General features: G+C 34.4%; 1 protein-coding gene across 3 annotated transcripts in view; it reads left to right on the forward strand.

Moving 5' to 3' along the window:
• The first annotated feature begins 3,497 nt into the window (after window positions 1–3,497).
• The window catches only part of LOC134528048 (terminal nucleotidyltransferase 4B-like), a 72,876-nt gene continuing 57,017 nt past the window's right edge, over window positions 3,498–19,356 (forward strand). For 2 of the 3 annotated variants that reach the window (XR_010074338.1, XR_010074337.1), the window contains exons 1-3: window positions 3,498–4,428; window positions 14,175–14,345; window positions 16,740–16,860. Coding sequence is in view for 1 of the 3 variants with exons in the window: in XM_063361249.1 (XP_063217319.1) it covers window positions 4,076–4,428; window positions 14,175–14,345; window positions 16,740–16,860 (645 nt within the window). In the remaining 2 variants the exon portion in view is untranslated. The remainder of the gene's footprint in view (window positions 4,429–14,174; window positions 14,346–16,739; window positions 16,861–19,356) is intronic. The other variant, XM_063361249.1, reaches the window with a different exon arrangement.

Raw genomic sequence — 19,356 nt, forward strand, 5'->3', positions numbered from 1 at the left:
CTAATAGAAACATTAGTAGTTTCTGCACATGCGCAAACAAATGTCACTCAAATTTTGCTAGGTACCAAACTATTCTGTACAACAGAGAAAGTAATTTATTTTATTTTTGCTTTTTCCCCAGGAAAGGAAGTGATGAAGCGTTGGAAACATCTACGTGACGCTTTTGCCAAGGCCGAGAAGAATATTAAAGAAAACAAAATCACTGGTTCCGGAGCTACCAAAAAATGAAAATACGTATTTAATGACGAACTTCAGTTCCTGAAGAAAATATACACTAATGCAGACACAACAGAGAATTTTATTGAAAAACAGAACAATGATGACAACGACGGTACGTTGCAAACTGAAAGCACTGAACAAGAATGCGGAATTACAGCAACATCAGAATCCGCTCCTCCTTGTCAACCACGGAAAAAAAAAAAAAAAGGATGGATGAAGTAGATTTGAAAATTTTGAAGATTTTAGAGAAAAAAGAACAACCTGACCACCAAATGTCCTTCTTTAATAGTCTACTTCACCACACACAAACTTTCAATAACAATGAGTGGCTTCAATTTCAAGTGGAGGTTCTTCGCCTGATTTCCAATATTAAAAATCATAACTTTTCCACGCCTTTCTAGAGGGGATGCTCTACGCAACGCTTTTCTCACCAGCAGCATCATATCCGCCCACCACACTATGATCCCCAACCTCAGACATTTCCACAGCCAACTCAGCCACATTTTTCTATGAACCCACAATATTCCCATCCTCCACAAGTGCCACCTTACGTTCCATCATTAATTCCCCGACAAGACGAACCACCTAAACCACCATGCCAGCTGAGACAGACATCTCGAACTATCACAGATCTGGCTCCCTACCCATCACAACAGCACAAACCACAAGCCTCAGCAGCTGAACATTTTGCCGAGTTCGTTGGCGATGAAGATTGTGGAAGATGTTCTACACCAAGTTCACTTTCTTCAAATACAATGGACATACATTTCTAATTGTAAATTGATGTACGTTTATATAATTTATACTTACATATTTATTCTTTATATTATACTGTATGTTTTTTATTACAACAGTTTATACAATCACTGGCACAGATTTTTTATATTATATTACCCCGTATTATTATTTTTAACTTTCACATTTAAGAGTTATTTTCACTTACCTTAGTGTTATAGCCAGCATTTCTACTGGTTGAATACAGTTTCTCATTTTTGTATTTCTGCGCTGAATGGTATCTTTTAACCGACCATGTTGTTCGCCAAAGGAAGTGATTGACATCCTGAAATAGTTGAAGAATTTCTTGTCATCTTTCCTCAACTCTTCGAACAATGTGTAGAATGCGCCAACCTCATTTCTTCGTTCATTAATTGGATGAACCCAAAATAGTCGAAATTTTCTTCGTCTTCTCATTCGACGACGGAATAACAATGCTAGGAGCTGCTCTTGGTTCATTTCAGACTACACAACTTAAGTGAAATTAGTTCCAGAACTACAACTGCTGGTACCGACGTAAATTTCTCCGTCCATTGCCGGCGGTGAAATATCCGACCATTAGCGACGGTAAAATATCCGACCATAAGTGACGGTAGGGTGTCCGCTCGGATAAATCCGCTGTGTGTGCAACGGGCCTATTGATTGCATTAAGCTCTAATGACATATTTGACGACGAGAAATATAAAAAAAAAAATTCTATTGGTTCCTATATGTAATTATTACTTTCTCGATCACAGTACCTAACGAATATTTAAATAAATCCTGATTTTTTAAATATCATTTGAGTACAAATAAATTCAGTTTTTCTTAACCAGGCACACAGGTAAACCTGAATTTTCTCCCCTGAAAAATTAAAATTCTGTTCACTTATTTATCCTCAAGGCCTTTTCACAATACCGCGATGCGACGCGATCTGGCAACGCGATGTAGCGAAGGCTGCGACGTAAATATAATATGTCGCCAGCTAGTGTACTTCATAATAGCGCGACGCGATCGCCATGTAGCTGGCGAAAAAAACCGAACCAGCCTGCCTGAGATTAGAGAATCTCTGTCTGCTGGGGATATTTTACAACATGGTTGTAAACATTAGTTTTTGGCGGTTATATTCAGATTGTTGTTATTATATTTGTAGACTGATGACTGACTGACTGGTAGAAGCATTTAATAAATTGTGGATAGGAATCGCGAAGCCCATAATATATTTCTAACCAAGCATTATTTTTCTCCGTCTGATTACAATATTTGTTACTAGAAACATCGTACAAACACGGCTTTTTCTGAACTTCATCAATCAGACGCTCTTCAAAACTCATTTCAATTGAAAAAATCCAAGTGTTGTTTACTAACATTACTTAGATGCATAATTACATCGTTTCTTACCTCTTGTTTCAGTTCTTCTTCTTTACCACAATATTGTTTCTGATTGGCTGTTATTTCTGACGTCATTAGTGACATCTCCGAAGCGACGAAACAGCCTCGTCGCCAAGTGAGCTGTCGCGCATCGCGGGCGATGTAGTTGTGATTGGCTGGTTTGGTATGACGTCACGTCAATCCAGGGGCTTGACCAGGGGGGGGGGGATTAGGGGTTAACCCCCTCCCCCTTAGCTCCAAATCTTTAATTAATTTCTTATTCATCACTCAAACAAATTTCATATTAAATTAATAAAATTTTTACCATTAAAATATTTAAATTTAAGTACCGAAAACCGCTAAAATAGCACTATTTTACACCTTAAAATCCAAATTTTCCCGGGGGAGGACCCCCGGACCCCCCGCTTTAATACGGGAAGGGGGGGGGGGGGTTGCATGCTTCTTAACACCCCCCATACACAAATCCTGGCTACGCCATTGCGTCAAGGTATTGTGAAAAAGGCTTCATGCTGTAAACCTTTGCATTCCAGTATTATAATCACTTTTTTAGTCCACATTCGGCCCATGAATGCGGGACCGGTTCCTTTGAAACTATCTATCTAGGTGAAACCCCCGCAGAAACAGTACCTATTTTTAAAATATTATAAAAGAATACAAACGGGTACCAGGTTTTGTAAATGTACCATTATACAATAGATTTTTTTTTTCATTACGAGAACGAGAACACACAACTTCGTCCCAATTGAATTCATATCTCTCTTAAATCGTTCTATTTATCATCAGCCTAAAATTAGACGTTGACGAGCTGCAAGTTACAAAACAAAAATATTAATACGAATATCCATGCATACCGTCTTTTGGCGTTAAGTTTCGACTTGAGGCTAGTACGAAGTGATAATGATAATTTTATAAAATGATGGCGAACTAGGATAGAGGTTATGACATTTAACTTATATAGTTGGTAAAACGCTAGTTCTGTTTTCGACACGTCCAAACTTCTTATTTATTTTCAGAAACAACGTTCAAAATACCTTTCTTTACGTTTTCAATATTTTCAGTTGTGTTTTGGCAACACTTGTAGAAAGAAACTTTTTTGTTATTCCCTTTGCTATTTTTTAACCTTTTTTTTTACGGATTCTATTACTTGACTTATGGCTTGTGGGCGGAACGGAACGTTAACTAGCGCACTCTCGACTCAGTATTTGGAACTACAGAAAAAAAAAATTAGAAGGTGCATATTATTTGAAAATAACTTAAGTTAGCTGACAGAAATAAGCATCGCATAATAACAATTTATTATAGTACTCAAGGTAAAGTTATGCACGTGTTTCTGATCAGAATAAATTTTAACGGTTTGTGGATTAAGTAGTTAGTCAAAAGTGCTCCGGTATTGTAAATTAACAGAATTCTTGATTTTGTGAAGCTTATTATGTAACTGTGGCATACATTCACGTTGTCAATAATTTTACGATATTTCTTTTTTAATTTATGATCCTTAAATTGCGTTATTGGTGGAGTTGCACTTTTAAAATAACTGACAATTTGACTCACCACCGTCATTTTGCAAGTAGTAGTACTGCGACCGGTGCTCATGGAAGGCACAAGGTCCAGTGCTGTGCAATTTTTTTCTTCTTGTGTGTAGTGAAGATATTTATTATTTGAAAGGTGTACAGAAAAGTGCCGGCACCGTGGAAAGTGCAAAAGGACTTGGATGGATCCAAATATCGGGTGGTTTCAACCTGAACAAGAAGGACCAGCCAAGGACTTGTGGACACGAATTTGGGAAGCTCAAAACGGGCTTGACAACATGAATATTAGTGATGCTAATTGTAATGTAGCTCCTAAAGGACAAGATTACATTCCACCCGTAAGTGTTACGAACAATGATAATCAAAAACTACGGCCGTCTACGAATTGCAACACTTACTACAATCGTACGCGGAGAAAAAGGGAGAACCGAGCGAGTACGTACGGCATGAACTTCAACCATGCGGCTTTGATAGGCGAGCATGGTGGTTGTCCATGGAGAGTTGCAAATAAAGTATATTTGCCTGGAGTGGCAGGGTAAGTAGTGATATGAGAAAGATGTAATTATTTTTATTTGTGCTTTGGGTGTTGTGGAATGTGGTATGTAAAAACACTCAAATTAATTACCTTCCAAAATGTTCATAACTAATATTTATCTTTAATGTGTCTATACCTTAGCATATTTTAATTTAGTAAAAAAGGGTGAAGTAGGTTATCTCACGTTCGTTAACGGAAGAAATAAATGAATTATTTTTACATGTAGATATAGATACTTTAGTATACCCAATCAGAAAGTTTGTGATAGAAATGGTAATGTCTAATTTCATGACTGCTCTAGCTTAATAATTGCAGTTTGTAAATGAGTGGCTGTGTTTGAATTAACAGCCTAGCTTTTTAATGATATTAAGAATGGTCTAAATTGTCTTATTAAATTGCAAGCACATAAGTCTGTCCATGTCAAGTATTCATCCATGTAGTGAAATAGTAATTTTTTATCATAGGTGCTCTTTTGAAAACAAAATACAATTAATAAAAAATCCTGATAATGGTATTATTGAGTTCATTTCATATTTGATAAATTTGTAATAGACAATGCATTGTTTGAAGTATTTTACCATCAAACAGTTGATTAGGTTAGGTTAGCCACATTTAATATTGTGTGAAAGGCTTGTTAAGTTAAATCTGCTACTTTAATTACAATATTGTTTCTAATCAACTGTTCTCCCTATGTTACTCTTCATTATGCGTAGCTAATCTAACCAAATATTCACATGATGTAACTATTTTTTATCTAACCTAACCTAACTATTAAAATGGTAAACTACATGTGAAGTTTTTGAAACATTGTAATGCCCTTTTACAATATAATTATAAAATGTCAGGGGCTAAAAAAATTTTAATTTTGGAATGTGTGTAGTTTTTTCTCTCTTTAAAGTAGGTAATACATATTACAGTATTTTTTAATGTAACTAACCTACTCTTACCCAACCAACTACACACTATTTAAAATCATTTTATATTTAGCTAACCCAATCTAACCAGTCCTTAAAACTGTAAACTTCTAGAATCTATGCATTATCCCTTACAGAATGATTATGAAACACATCAGGAAGTGTAAAAGAACAGAGTCGCTGCTTTTCCATAAGTAAATGTCAAAATCTAAGTGTTGCCACTACAAATGTGTTTTGGTTATCTTCTAAATCAGGTGTTTGGAATTTCCCAGTGGATCATCACAAACTCGCTTATGAATATGATGCTGACGTACATGAGTCATAGCTTCTCGGTAATAAGGGTAATTTTAACAAAGGTAAAGGTTGGTTAGGTTAGGTCAGCTACAGTAATGATATGTAAATTCTTAAAAAAAAAATTAATGCAGCTGACCTTGCCTAACTAACCTTGCCTTATATGCCTTACTAGAAACCTCCGTTATGGGAGATTAGTCCCCACCATTTTTGTTTTTTCCATTTTTTGCTATAATTCTAATTTTGTACAGTTCATCCCAAATTGTATTAATGTTAAGACACAAATCTTATGTCTCAGACCTTCTATACCTTCTGGTAACAACTTGTAGTAAAAGGCTCTAGTCTATAATTGCTGGGAGGAAGTACAACTATCATGATAATCACACTAGTTCACAAGTGTTGACTTCAATAAGTAGCCATAGCTAAGTCCTATGCCGTATCAAGCCAAAATATATAATATGGAAGGCAAGGCCTAATCCCTCTTATGTGCAGGATCTTTCGACATGCTAATTAAAACTGCAAGCATAATGTAGCACAGAATCAATGTGCACAGGATTATGCCACCAGGAATAACTGAACAGGATCTTTTGACATACTAAATTAAGACAGCAAGCATCATGTACCATATGACCAATCTATACAGGATAATGCCATCAGGATCAAATGGATAGCAAATGTTTTAATACTTTATGCATTATATGGAATTAATTGTGCCTAGTGCCTACAACACCGAAAACTAAAAAAAAAACACAAGTAGTAAAAAAACTCGCCTATTTGGGAGGCAGGTTGAAAGTTTTTGCTGCTAGTAGGAAATGATTAAGTATATCCTTTTTGTCTAGGTAACGTCTACAAAACTCGAAATCCGCAAGATACAGTGCAAAATGTAACGTTGTAAGATGGCCGTTTGAAGGAACTTTTTTTTTAATGTCTCTCCATATTCTCTTAATTCTTTGAGGGTTTGCGCCAGTGTCTGGATCCACAAAATTCATACTGTGGTTCACATTTAGATGATAGAGATAGTAACAAGAAAGATGTGTAAGCCCACCAACAGTCGCTCAATGGTAGTTCTTCCTGACAGAACAAACACCAGTCCGTGATGGTATGTCTAGCTTCGTGACAGTTGCTTCTAATGTAAGCAGAACAATATTAGAGTATCATTAAGGAAAAGTATGTACTTAGAATAATACTCTGAATGGACAAATTTTTTTTGAGAAAATCATTTTATGTAATCTTGCTTTCGCAGAATTTTTTTCCTAATGTTTTTTGACAACAGAAAAAATAAATAACTTATGCAAGTTCCGCAACCACCCCACTTTGCTTTATGAATGTTTTTTAGGGGGAAGTTATTCTGCTATTGAATTACAAAATATGGTTAAATCCATTTAAATGTTGGTTTGGTTAGTTTTATTTGAAATACTGTAAAATGTGAATTTTTGATTTAAAAATACTGAGAATTATTGTGAAATGTTGGTTAGGTTAGTGACATTAAAATCTCTAAGTGCATTTTTTGGTACTACGTATTAATAATACCATTTTCAATCTTTCCCCCCCTCCCCCACCTGTTGTCGTCTTCTACATACCTCTTCACAAATAGCAATTTTTTATCCTTCCACAATTGTATAATTCAATAATGCTGTGTTTTTTTTTTTATAAGAAAAGCAGACTTGATCTAACCCTATATTACCTACTGTCAGTTAAATGAGGGAATGACAAAACACATTTGTTTGCCTATGCTTTGTGGGAGAATTACAGCATACAATGCAAATCAGGATTACTGTAGGTTTGGAAAATGTGCACAACCTATAAAATAGCAGAGGGAAATTCAAAACATTTGATCCTGACATTGCATAACAACCATGGCAATGCAAGGCAAATAATACAAAATTGAAGAAGCAAGAAAACAAGGAAATTGAAGGCAAAAAATCTCACTTTCCTAGGCTGTAAAATATTAGTATAGACTGTTACAAAATGAGATGTTGGTGATTATCTGAAAATGTAGCTAGGTGTTCAATGAATATAACTGTGGAATACCACGAAAATTTACGTGGTTATGATGAATGAAAATCCCATTCACTGCTCAACAAGCTGTTCACTGTAACACATTTATGAATAATTTGTTGATTTCGTCATGTATCTTTTAAGTCTATTGAATGAGGTGGTACAGTGATATGACACTGGCCTCTAGAGGCTTGGGTTCGAATCCCGTCGCTCCTGATTTCAATTGTCCGTGATGGATTCCTGAAGTCCTGAGGCCATAATATGAATGCTTCCATCTCAAATGACTTCTGTCAACAAGACTGAAAGCCAGACCTTAAAATAAAATAAATAAATAAATAAATAAAAAACTTGCAAATGATATTTAATTTCTACTTTTGAAATGCTGGACGATTGATAACAATAACCTACTTTGAAAATACATTACAGCATTTATAGAAATCTAAGAAGGTTTACAAAACATTTGGTATGAAATACATAGTTAACATATTACGAATTACTATATATTTGGAATCTGTGCTAGCCAGCTACCAGCAATGGCATTGGAGATGTTAGTTTTCAAAAATTAAAAACTATTTTTTTGAAAATATTTCTGGTAATTTACAGGAAATTTATTAACGAACAGAACCACATAAAACATATATTTTATTTTTCTTTACCACGTAATGGCTCACTTAACATTAGAGAATTAGGCAGGACCCATGCTTCCCTCTTCCAACTGTTAGGAATATAAAAAAAAACAGTACCTACCAATCTGCAGGAAAGAAATTATTGTATAATGTATATCAACCTATCTTAAAATTATGTAAAATTATTATTATTATTTTTTTTTTTAATATGGGTTAAAGTTTCATAGAAAATTTTCTGACATCTCTAAATGACACTGATAACATTGCGTTGTTTGCTAAACAGTCATAAGTTACTTGTCGTTTTTGGTTCAGGAAGCTTGGAAATATAAAAATTTATTGGTATAAAACTACAAAGAATATCATGTATTGCAAGGAAACATTTATTAATTTAATTATATTAAAAAATTTAAATTTATTTTTTGTAAATTGACATTTTCCTTCCTTTAGAATAGCAGCTAAACTCAAGTTCTACCAAAAACTAAAGTGTGAAGTAGGTTGTGAAAACCAATATTTTTTCCTCAGAATTAGCTAATTTGATCAGTTTTGTAGTTTAATTAAGTTGTGCTGAGGAGCCCTAAGTAAACATACAGAAATATTAAATGGTTTCACTTTTGTTATAAATGAGTCATGTTAACTTTCATTGTGGTTAGCAGTAGTTCTCTGTAATTCAACCATCCCTAGAAACATTTTATTGAAATGGTTCAGGAACAGATGTGCTTTGAGAAGCAGCATGGCATAGATTTCACATAAAGAAAGAGAAAATTTGTAACCTTTAATGTGGAATGTGAGTTATGTTCAGCATAGATTTGCTATTTTAATCATGTGTGGCTGAAGCAAACCTTAAAAGCCCAATAAATCTAAAATCAAGCTCTAAGCATTAAAAAAAAAAATTTAACTCTTTAATTTACTAGTTTTTAGTAGTTGGCAAGCAGATTCTTGTGCATGACTATTAATTTTGCTTGATAGAACATATTGATGATACATTTTAATGTTTGTAGTTTGAAGTGAAATTATTCATTTTGTTACTAGTGGGGGAAAAACAGGTCTGGAAAGGATAGTCCAATTAATTAAATACAGTTTTATTCATCAGCTAATATTCATGCAATTAGTTAAGTTACAATTTATATGTCTGTCTACAAATTAATGACACTTTCATAAATCCATCAATTTTTCTCCCCACGGGAGCTTGGCTCGACAGTGACTCTCTCTATTATTCATCTCTGTCCACGCATCTTGGTCCCAACACACTGCTCACACTGCTCACTTGTCCGCCGCACACACAGCACCGTACCAGATGCTCCGGTGCCCTGTGCTCCGATCTCCTCACACAAAGCCCATTGCTCGTCACCCGTTATTGCTCATCGATCGAGGGGTCACTCACTCTCTTCACTTCACTGCCCTCGCAGGTCAGCTTCACCTCTTATATACCTCGAGTACCGCCCTCGAAAGATCTCATCGAAGTGTCACCTAGCTTCAAAGTCGTTTAAACACTCTAAGCTGTGAGAACAATGGCGTCCTAATTACTCCACGACACGATGGGGGTTTGGGGACCTGCCCAACCTTTGAGAGACTCCTTGGGAATTTGTTGGAAGAGAGGATTGGGGGGGAGGGGGAGAGAGGTGCAAGGTTGGTTGTCAGAAAGCAGCAGTTCTAATGGTGGAGGGTTGTGATATATGTATGTATATATAAGGTGTGTATTATAGTATGGAATCTTGATCTTTTTTAATATAATTAAATAAATAAATAAAAACAGAAAAATCTCTTTCAGAATTCATGAGAATGCTCATTCAATACTGCCTCCCAAAACCCCATACACTGGTTCACTCTTGTACGTAGGCTGCCCTAGGCATTCACATTCAGTGTGTACACAAGTTGTCAATAATTGACAAATACCAATATATACTGTTACCTATGAGTGATATTTCATAATCTCATCAGCAGATTTAAATATATATATATATATAATATATATATATATATATATATATATATATATTCCCTTATAGCTACATAATATGATGTTTATTACAAGTTTTGTCGGCCAGTCTGCAACACTTTTTAATCTTAATATTAATATAAATAGTTAATGACATGGGTTGGAATAACATTTTAAAGCTTATGATTTAATTATACAATAACCTAATTTTTTTTTATTATTCAGAAATGGCTCTATGTTTCTGGCCACTGGTATAAATATAAAATATGTTAGCTTGTAAGAAAAACTAGGTACTTAACTATTGGCTTGCATTGTTATGACCTGTAAATTTAATGATTGCTTTGTAAACATATGACAAGACCTATTCAAAAGAGCACATGAGTATTTCAAGTTTAACTTTTAGCTTTCTTTCCCTCAAATTAGGTTCAAGAGAGAACCTTGAAATATTTGACCCCGCATTAGATCTAAAGGAAAATGCATTTGGCACTTAAGTAAATAATAATTTCTACAGAGGTTGTAAGAATAGAGTAATAAAGCCATAACTTTTTCTTTCAAATTTAGAACTTATTTATTTGATGGCATTGCTGACATTTTGTTCTGTATACTTCATAGGCATTGAATGTATGTGAACAAATTATATGTAGGGTTTCGGACACATTACTGTGTTGTTATTTTAAATATTTGAAACAAATGAAACATTAAATTTTCACTACGGATTCATATATTGAACAAAAAGGCATAAAAAATATAATTGAAGTCAATATGAAATTTTTTATACCTGTGTTTGTTATCCAACTCCAATTCTTTTAACTAACACAGTTTTGAAAAAGAATTGTTCACTATGTATTTACATTCATTCTCCCATTCCATTAAGAATAGCTAGATTCTTAGAACCTCCGTTTCAATAATAGGCCTGCATTATTTTGCCTAAAAACCTGTGCCAATAAACTTTTATATTTTTTTAATTTTATCTTTCTTGTGGACTTCATTCACTTAATGTCTACAGCATTGCTTATTAAAAGACATGTTTTTTATCTGCACATTTCCCTCACATATTTATAATTTACTGTTTTTTTTCTCATTAAAATTTGTAGTATTTCCTTTCCTAGGCCCTAAGAGTGTTTAATAAACTGACTCAAACTGCTACCTTTGATTGCCAGCATTTACTGTTAGTTGTTTTTATCATAGTACCTAGTAGGCTGTGTAAGATATACTTATTATTAAAATTCATTGATAAAAACGTACTGACTTAATAATTTGGTTTTGAATAAATTAAGGCTTAACATCTCATTGATATCAGGGTCATGAGTGACGATGAGCGTGAAATGGAAAAAGGGAGGGGGAATAAAAAATCCCAGCTCTCTGCAACATCTCTGATTGATTGCCTTGGTTGGAGGTGGCTGAAGTGAGCTAGAACACATCACCCCTTAATTTTGGTTTTGTTTGTACCTGTTGTCATGCTAAGTTAGTCAGGGCAATGCCATCTGAATCCTGTTTAGTTTTGTAAATTTTCTTAGTGCATGAGAACATTTATTTGTTTCCAAATTAGCTTTTATGTACCACTAGTGAAAGTATTTTTGCTATTTTTTTGTTGTGTTTCTTTCAAATTTAGCAGCAAGTTATGAAGTTTTGTGTCTGTAATCTGTGTAGGTGAATTGGTTATCAGCATTGTCTTGGAAACATGTACTTGTTATTTGTGAGGTAGCTTTAATAACAAGGGGTATTTTTATGTTATCTGTTTATCGTCAAGATAAAGTAGCCAGTTATCTGTATTTCCCACTTTTATCTTGTGATAATTCAAGGGTGATGGTTCTTGCTGATCCCTTGATAAAATTCGAGGAATTGGATAAAGAAAAATTTGATCTAGTGATCAGTTATAAAAGATAAAAATTAATTTGATCTGAAAGTTAAAACATGAAACCTGAGATCTTCATTCCCGCAGTTTCAATAAATGTGTAACATGCTGAATTTCCCACTCTTTGGCCGTATAGGCTCGTCAGATTATGCAATTTACTTAAGTTTGTAAGTTGAGGCATTTGTACAATTTTTATTTCATGCAAGAAAAATTATTATTATTTATTTCAAAATAATATTATCAAAGGAATAAGCAATAATTTTGAAGGTATATCCCCCTATTATCCAGCTTACCTGGGTAAGCAATTGTGTTACATTATGTAGGCCTACACAAAACTTTGTTTATTGTTTAATTTTAGTTATATTTGCATACCAGTATTTAAGTTAAATTTTGAGAATTCACTGAGTTCTATTTTATCTGATGTTTGGCCTCAAGAGAGGAAAAAAAAAAGGAAAACCTGGAATCATCTGGGATAATGATAAAATATTTTCAGACATTGGATAATTTAAGGCATGAAATCACATCATAGGATGGTTGAAATACACATTTTCTTTTATTCTGGAAACTATTCAACAAATTCTCAAGATCTCGTGGAATGCAAACTTTCAAGACATTAGGCATCTGGAAAATATTATCAGAAGCCCTTCAAAATGTTTGAAATTTACATTTTCATACAGCTGCAGCTTAAAATCTTCCAACTGAATGTCTGCAAAACCACTCAAGGGATGTACGTTGAACTTAGTTTCACATTTTAAAAGTTTAAAATTATAGGGTGACAGCTTAGTCTTACAGGTACATGTGTTACACATGCCCGTCATCATGTGCATTCAGGCAACTGGGCACTTGGTGTGCATGCCGGTCTTACCCATAGCGATTCGTACATTCTTTCCAAATAATAATGGATGGTAAGCTGCCCCTTAACTGAAATGGATAGACAAATGCTAGTACTAGAACAGAGTGGACACTCAGTGCTATTGAATCTTCAAATTTTTTCTTTATAGTTGTGCTACAAGATTGCGAACTTGACAAACATGAATGTGGTTTGGTGACGCTTTTAATTTACAAGCCGCAAAGCAATAAATAACGTGTGTTATTCACTAACTATATGTGTAAATACTGTCTTTTCAATAAATAATCAAAAGTTTTTATAACATCTGTATGAGGAAACAAGGGATTTTTTCGATAGCATGTGGAGTAGCAGCACTACAATTTATTTATAGGGCTTGTGATATTTCATTTAGCTGATATAACAATGGAGATAAAAGAAAAGCATATAAATGTTGTTTTAATCTTCTGTCCTTGTACACAGTGCAAATTAAATTCATGCAAATTTTCCAAAAATTCTTATTGCTGGATGATATTCCTTGCTGCTAGCATGCCTTATTATTTTCACCATGTCATGTTGTCTTCTTTGTTTTGACAAATTTCAACATGGGCAATATGTAATGAAAATTGTGTTTCTAATTTTTTTAAAAATTTTAACATTTGAGGGTTTTGTAAATTTGAAACTAAATTGAATAAAATACTTGAAGTTTTAAACATAAGTAAAATACAATAGCTTAAAAACTTCCTTTTTACAAGGTTCGAGATAGCATTAAGTTATTAAAACTGGCTTACTACTCCCTACAGTGCATTCACCCACTGGGCACGCTTACCTATTGCCAACCCACCTACTCCCTATTATATTTAGGGAATTTTTTCCATGTTATAATCATTTTATGCTTTGTATTTTAGCATAGCTAGCTTAATATTTTTTCCCTGTTAGGAAGACATGGTATGCGATGCTGAAATCCATTGATGGTACCTTGAAGTGCATTGTAAGTGTAAGAAACATAACTTTTCTATCTACTTTTCAGGATTTTTGTTACCTATTGTGTAAAAATTTTCTTGTAATTTAATAGCAGAATCTGTATAGCAAAGTCATGTTAGTTTTAATCATATGCTATTATTAATTATTAAATGTTAGTATTGATTATTAAATACATTGTTACGAGGACTCTTAACAACAATGTTGGTCAGCCAGTCCGCGCACCTACCTGCGGGTGGAGTGGAATGCAAGTAATGCCCATTTCTCCATTACCGCTACGTGACTAATCCGATGTGTGAAGCATTCTTCTCTCTTGCAGCCTCCACCAGGAGATAGAGGACTTCTTCCAGTACATGTGCCCCACGCCCGAAGAGCACGAGCTCCGCCAGGACGTAGTCACGAGGATAGAGAAGGTGGTCGTGTCCCGGTGGCCGGAGGCCATGGTCAAGGTCTTCGGCAGCTTCCGGACTGGTCTCTACCTGCCCACGAGGTACGCACGGCCCGGCATGTAGGCGTGAATCCCATAACTGGGGGGCTCACTTGCGCTTGCAAAATGTAACTGCGAAACGAAAGTTACGAACGTAATTCCATGGGCCTCCCCCTGGAAATTCTAAAGATTTTCGTTCTTGCAGCATGGTTTTGTATTTCCTTTCGTGTCATCCCTAATCTGGAATGTATGCAGCATGCCATTCGAACATGACCACCTCATTAAGCTTTGAATATCCTTGTAGAGTTTCTTCAATGCAAGTTTGGTCGTAGAAGTGTAAATGTTTCTTTTGTGGTTATGCCTCAGGAAAATACTTTGCACACCTCACTTTAATGTATAGTGATAAGGATTATTTTAACTTAAATACCAGGATATGCTGGTTGACTAGAGTATGAGATAAAAAATATTGCAGGATAGCAAGGCACGGAGAAAATATCTGGGGAAAAATATTACTGAATAGTTTTTGCTCCTTATAATTTATATACAGTGAGATCTCATTACATGTCTAAAAAAAAACCACTTTTTGGTACAGAATTAACCTGAATAGAACCCTGTTAGACTTAAACATAAAATAACAATGTGTAAATATACTTGACCATTGTTTGTTTATTGTCTTAACAACATTGATATACCACATGTCGAGTTATCTTTATTCAATATATTACTGTTAAATCTATTTTTGTATGCAAGTTTTGTTTTCCTCCATCAATAAATTATGATAATATGTAATATGTAAAAAGATTATTTTGTTGTTGCAATACCAACATTGCCTACATAGAAAAAAAAAATGGTGACTGAATTATGTTCCATTATTTCCAACTGCCTACAAGTCTGGAGGAAAAAAAAAACACGTAGAAGCACAAGTTTCAGTTATAATGAAAGTACAGATGAGGGACGTTCTGAAAAGTAAGTTTCGTCATTTTTTTGAAAGAGCCGATGGTACATCAGGTGAAACAAACAATCGCCACTAGTCCACTCGATACTGATTCAATGGCAGAAGCAGTGTCAGCGGAGGAGGAATGACGCATGCGCAGAGCGCCGAAGAAGAGAGAATAGCAGTAGACTGGCGTGCCCGAGGTTATTCGAGTACAAATCACGATGGCAGACATACATGTACTGGCATGGTTGCCAATGGAAGTGCGTGCTGTTATCCCTGAATTGAAAGCAGCACTCTCGGGTCGTCACTTTCAAAACAATGCTGAGGTGGAGCAGGCTGTGTGACAATTCCTTGCATCACATGGCACCGAGTTTTACCAGAGTGCTTTCTTCAGACTGGATTGCACTATGAAAAAAGTCTTAATGTTGGTGGTGACTATGTTGAAAATTAGTTCAAGTGTACATGATGCCATGGTATATATATTTTTTGCAATAAAGTTTCATTCTAAAAAAATTATGAAATTTACTTTCGAACTGTCCTTTGTACTTCACATTGAACTGGCACTATATGTAAAACATTTTGCATATAAAATATATGTGCCTCATAGGTAAAGGACACGTCACAAAATTTAAATATTTCAGGAGAGCACATTTGTTATTTGTTTAAACTTTCTTTTCATTTTTCTTTGCGGTTAATATGAATTGCTTTATTAAACAAAGTTATTATTCTTGAATTTTATTAGACAGTAGTTTTATGATTTATTTGTGCCAACACTATTCCGTAAACAAGTGGACATGGTGTCTTTTACGTACTGTTATGGATAAACACTTTAAAATGAAGTACTTCTTTATAATGAGGTTCTACTTGACGAAGTGTTATTTCAATGGATGTGTTTTACGGGGGTAGCTCTAAGTGCAATAAGTACAACTTACTGCAAAACAATTGTTTAAAACAAGAATATTTTAGATTAAGAGTAAGGAATATGTGATTTTTTTTCCTTTTGGTCTTCTGAGGTCAGGATAGTGGGTAGACAATTTGTAATTATATAAACAAGTGTTGCTTTTAATATTCAAACACGATGTACTCATTCTGGAAAGTTGGAATTTGTCAGGAAATTTGCTTGCCATCCTAGAAAAGTAATGAAATTTGCAAGTGATGGTAATTTTAGGTGAAAAAAAAATTATGGTCCAGTCAGCAATTATTATTTTTAATGTTGTTTTTTTGCTTAGTCATACATGCTACAAAATGGTGCATGCAAGATTCTGTTGGAATTAGGCTATGAAAGATGTTTGAGACTAGATTTCCTTTATTTCTTTCAGAAAATTACAAAATAAGTAAATTATGTTTAAAAGATGTCAGAGAAATTTGCAATTTTGGCAATGGGATATCAGGGAACAGTCTGGGAAATTTTATTACAGATTTGTGTGGAACCCTTTCAAATAAAATGTACCATGTACTTAATATTTCTCCACTTTAAAGTTTTTTCTGCTGATGTGATGAGTTGGTGATTGTGTGTGCAGCGACATTGACTTGGTGGTGATCGGGAACTGGAAGGAGCCGCCCCTCAGAAGTCTGGAACAGGCGTTGCTGGAGCACGGCATCGCTGACAAAAACTCTCTGAAGGTCCTGGACAAGGCGTCTGTAAGTTTGCATGCCGTGACTAAGATTGATTTTTATTACATTTTTATATATTCTGAAAGAAAAAACTATCAATTATTAAACACCAGTGATTATTTCACAGGAGAAACTATTTGTAGCAGTGTCACTATTAATAACATAGTGTTATTACTACCCTTGCTCTGGGTCAGTATAACAATCCCAGCACCCTCCGCGGAGCTACGTTAAACAACTGGCACACATGATCAAATTATTGGACTGTCACGGTAATCAAGGGAATAGCTCTCACACCTAAAAGGGTGCTAGTAAAATTATACCAAACAGTAAATAAATATGTAATCATTTAGCAGCAAAATTGGGGAATACGGATAGAAGGTAACATTAAAAATTAACACAAAAATGTATTTTAACGATTTACTATAAAGATGAAAAAGACTGTTAAACACCTATTCCAGAACTAAATATACATGGCTTTGAGTTGATACGCGGAATAAACACAATATAGGCATTACCTGTATAAAATATTAAAAGTATCCTACAAAATCACAAAAAGAATTACGTTAAAAAAATTACACCAAAAAATTATGGCTATCTATTATAATCATTAAAACCAGTGATAAATGTCATCACAGTTTCTTCCAAAATGGTAGTGTGTGCTATCAAAAAAAATATATTGAAAAAGTTCACTGAATCACTGTGGCAATTTGCAAATGAATCTATGTAAATGTTAGTTCAGGAGGTGTAAAAATTTTCCTTTACAGCAGCGAGAATGCAAGAAAAACCACAGCTCTCTCCATTTACCGTATTGGTCCGAAAATAGGCCGACCTCGAAAATAGCCCGACCCCTTCTACAGCACACTCAAAATCAGGGAAAAATAAATTTTAACTACCTAAAATGATTATCAGCAGCTATTACCACAGTAACACTTCAACTAAGTTAGTATTTATTGAACTGACAAAATGTGTTATTCTTACTTACCAAAATATATATAAATATATATAAGCTGTGTTTCCGTTTATCTTCACATTCTTTTGTAGTGGTGCCAACATTTTATACGGCAATGGCTACATTTTCTAAGTTCATAGAAATTGTGAAGTATAAACATTTACCGGTACGTTTAATTTTGACATAGGAAACCCAAAATGGTTTCATGTAAAACGTGTAGGAATCAACCATAAAACAGCCAATATTGCAAATAGGTGTTATTGTTCTTGTTACTGTTGGTATATACCGGTATTTGTTTATTCGTGTCGCAACTACAAGTTGCTAACACTGGTGCCATTATTTTGATTTTCCCGTTGGTAGAAGAGTAAATAAAGCATACTACGGTAAATAACCTTACGGCAAAATTGCTGTTTTTACTAATTGTTTACTGTAAATACCACATTTTACAAGCAAATAAAATTATTCTAGCCTGTTAAATACAGTTTAAAAATAACCAGACCGAGCTTTTAAAAGCTATGTGCTACAAGTGACTAGACATCTGCGAATTGTGATTTTTCAGTTCTAATCGAATTCGATCGAATTTCAAAAAAATTCACGAGTTACGAATTTTTTTTGAATCGAATTTGGGAATATTTATTAAAACAACATAGATCATTAAAAAATTTTAACATACCACCTTTGAAAAACTAGTCACATAATTCACAGTTTAAATCAAGTAACTAAAATTGAAGTGAGACTATATTGAAGAAGCACAACCAGATTCTCAAAAATTAAAAAAAAAAAAAAAAATTAGAAATTATGTCTATAGCACTAACATAAATAACTTCGCAAATTATTTCAAATTGTCATGGAGAAAGGTGAGTTCATATACATGGTGCGGCAACAACAATTCTCTTCGGCTGGTAACGTTCTATGTTGCCTGCTGTAGAGAAAACTCTCTCACTTGCCATCTTATTTAGCATGTTGGACTTTCAAGGATAAAAATATTAATAAAAATATCACAGCATAAGGAAGTGGTACAAAAAAAACAAAAACAAATTTACCGTTTTTATTGCGTAAGCATCGCACATTTTATTCTAAAATCAAGTTTATAATTAGGGGTGAGACCGTGGGGTCACTCTTAAGCCCGGGCTACATTCACAATAGCACGCTAACAGCACAAACGCACAGAAGTTCAACATACGCTATTAGATATGAGCTGCCACATTGCAAATAGCACGCGCACAGAAAAAGAGCACAGCATCAGTGCACAGAAAGTTCTTTAACTTTTAGGTTATTTTCTGTGCATGACCCTGGTGGTAGCCAATCAGCAAACAGTTTAAGTACTACTCTAGTGGGCTTATAAAAGAACAATTGTCACGAAAGTATTGGTGTTGTTGACTTGAGTAGTTTGTTGTTTTCAAATACGATAACATAATGTAAGGCACATTTGATAGCTTTTTGATAGCTGTAATAGTAAAAATATTTTGTATGACAGGGGATCCGAAGGATACAAAAATGAAGAAGCAAAATTAAATGCTTGGAAGTCAGTGTATGAATGTGTTAAAGAAGTGGGATTTGAAATAAACAGTGAT

This window comes from Bacillus rossius, chromosome 1, assembly GCF_032445375.1.
Source record: "Bacillus rossius redtenbacheri isolate Brsri chromosome 1, Brsri_v3, whole genome shotgun sequence".
In the NCBI taxonomy this organism is placed as follows: Eukaryota; Metazoa; Arthropoda; class Insecta; order Phasmatodea; family Bacillidae; genus Bacillus; species Bacillus rossius.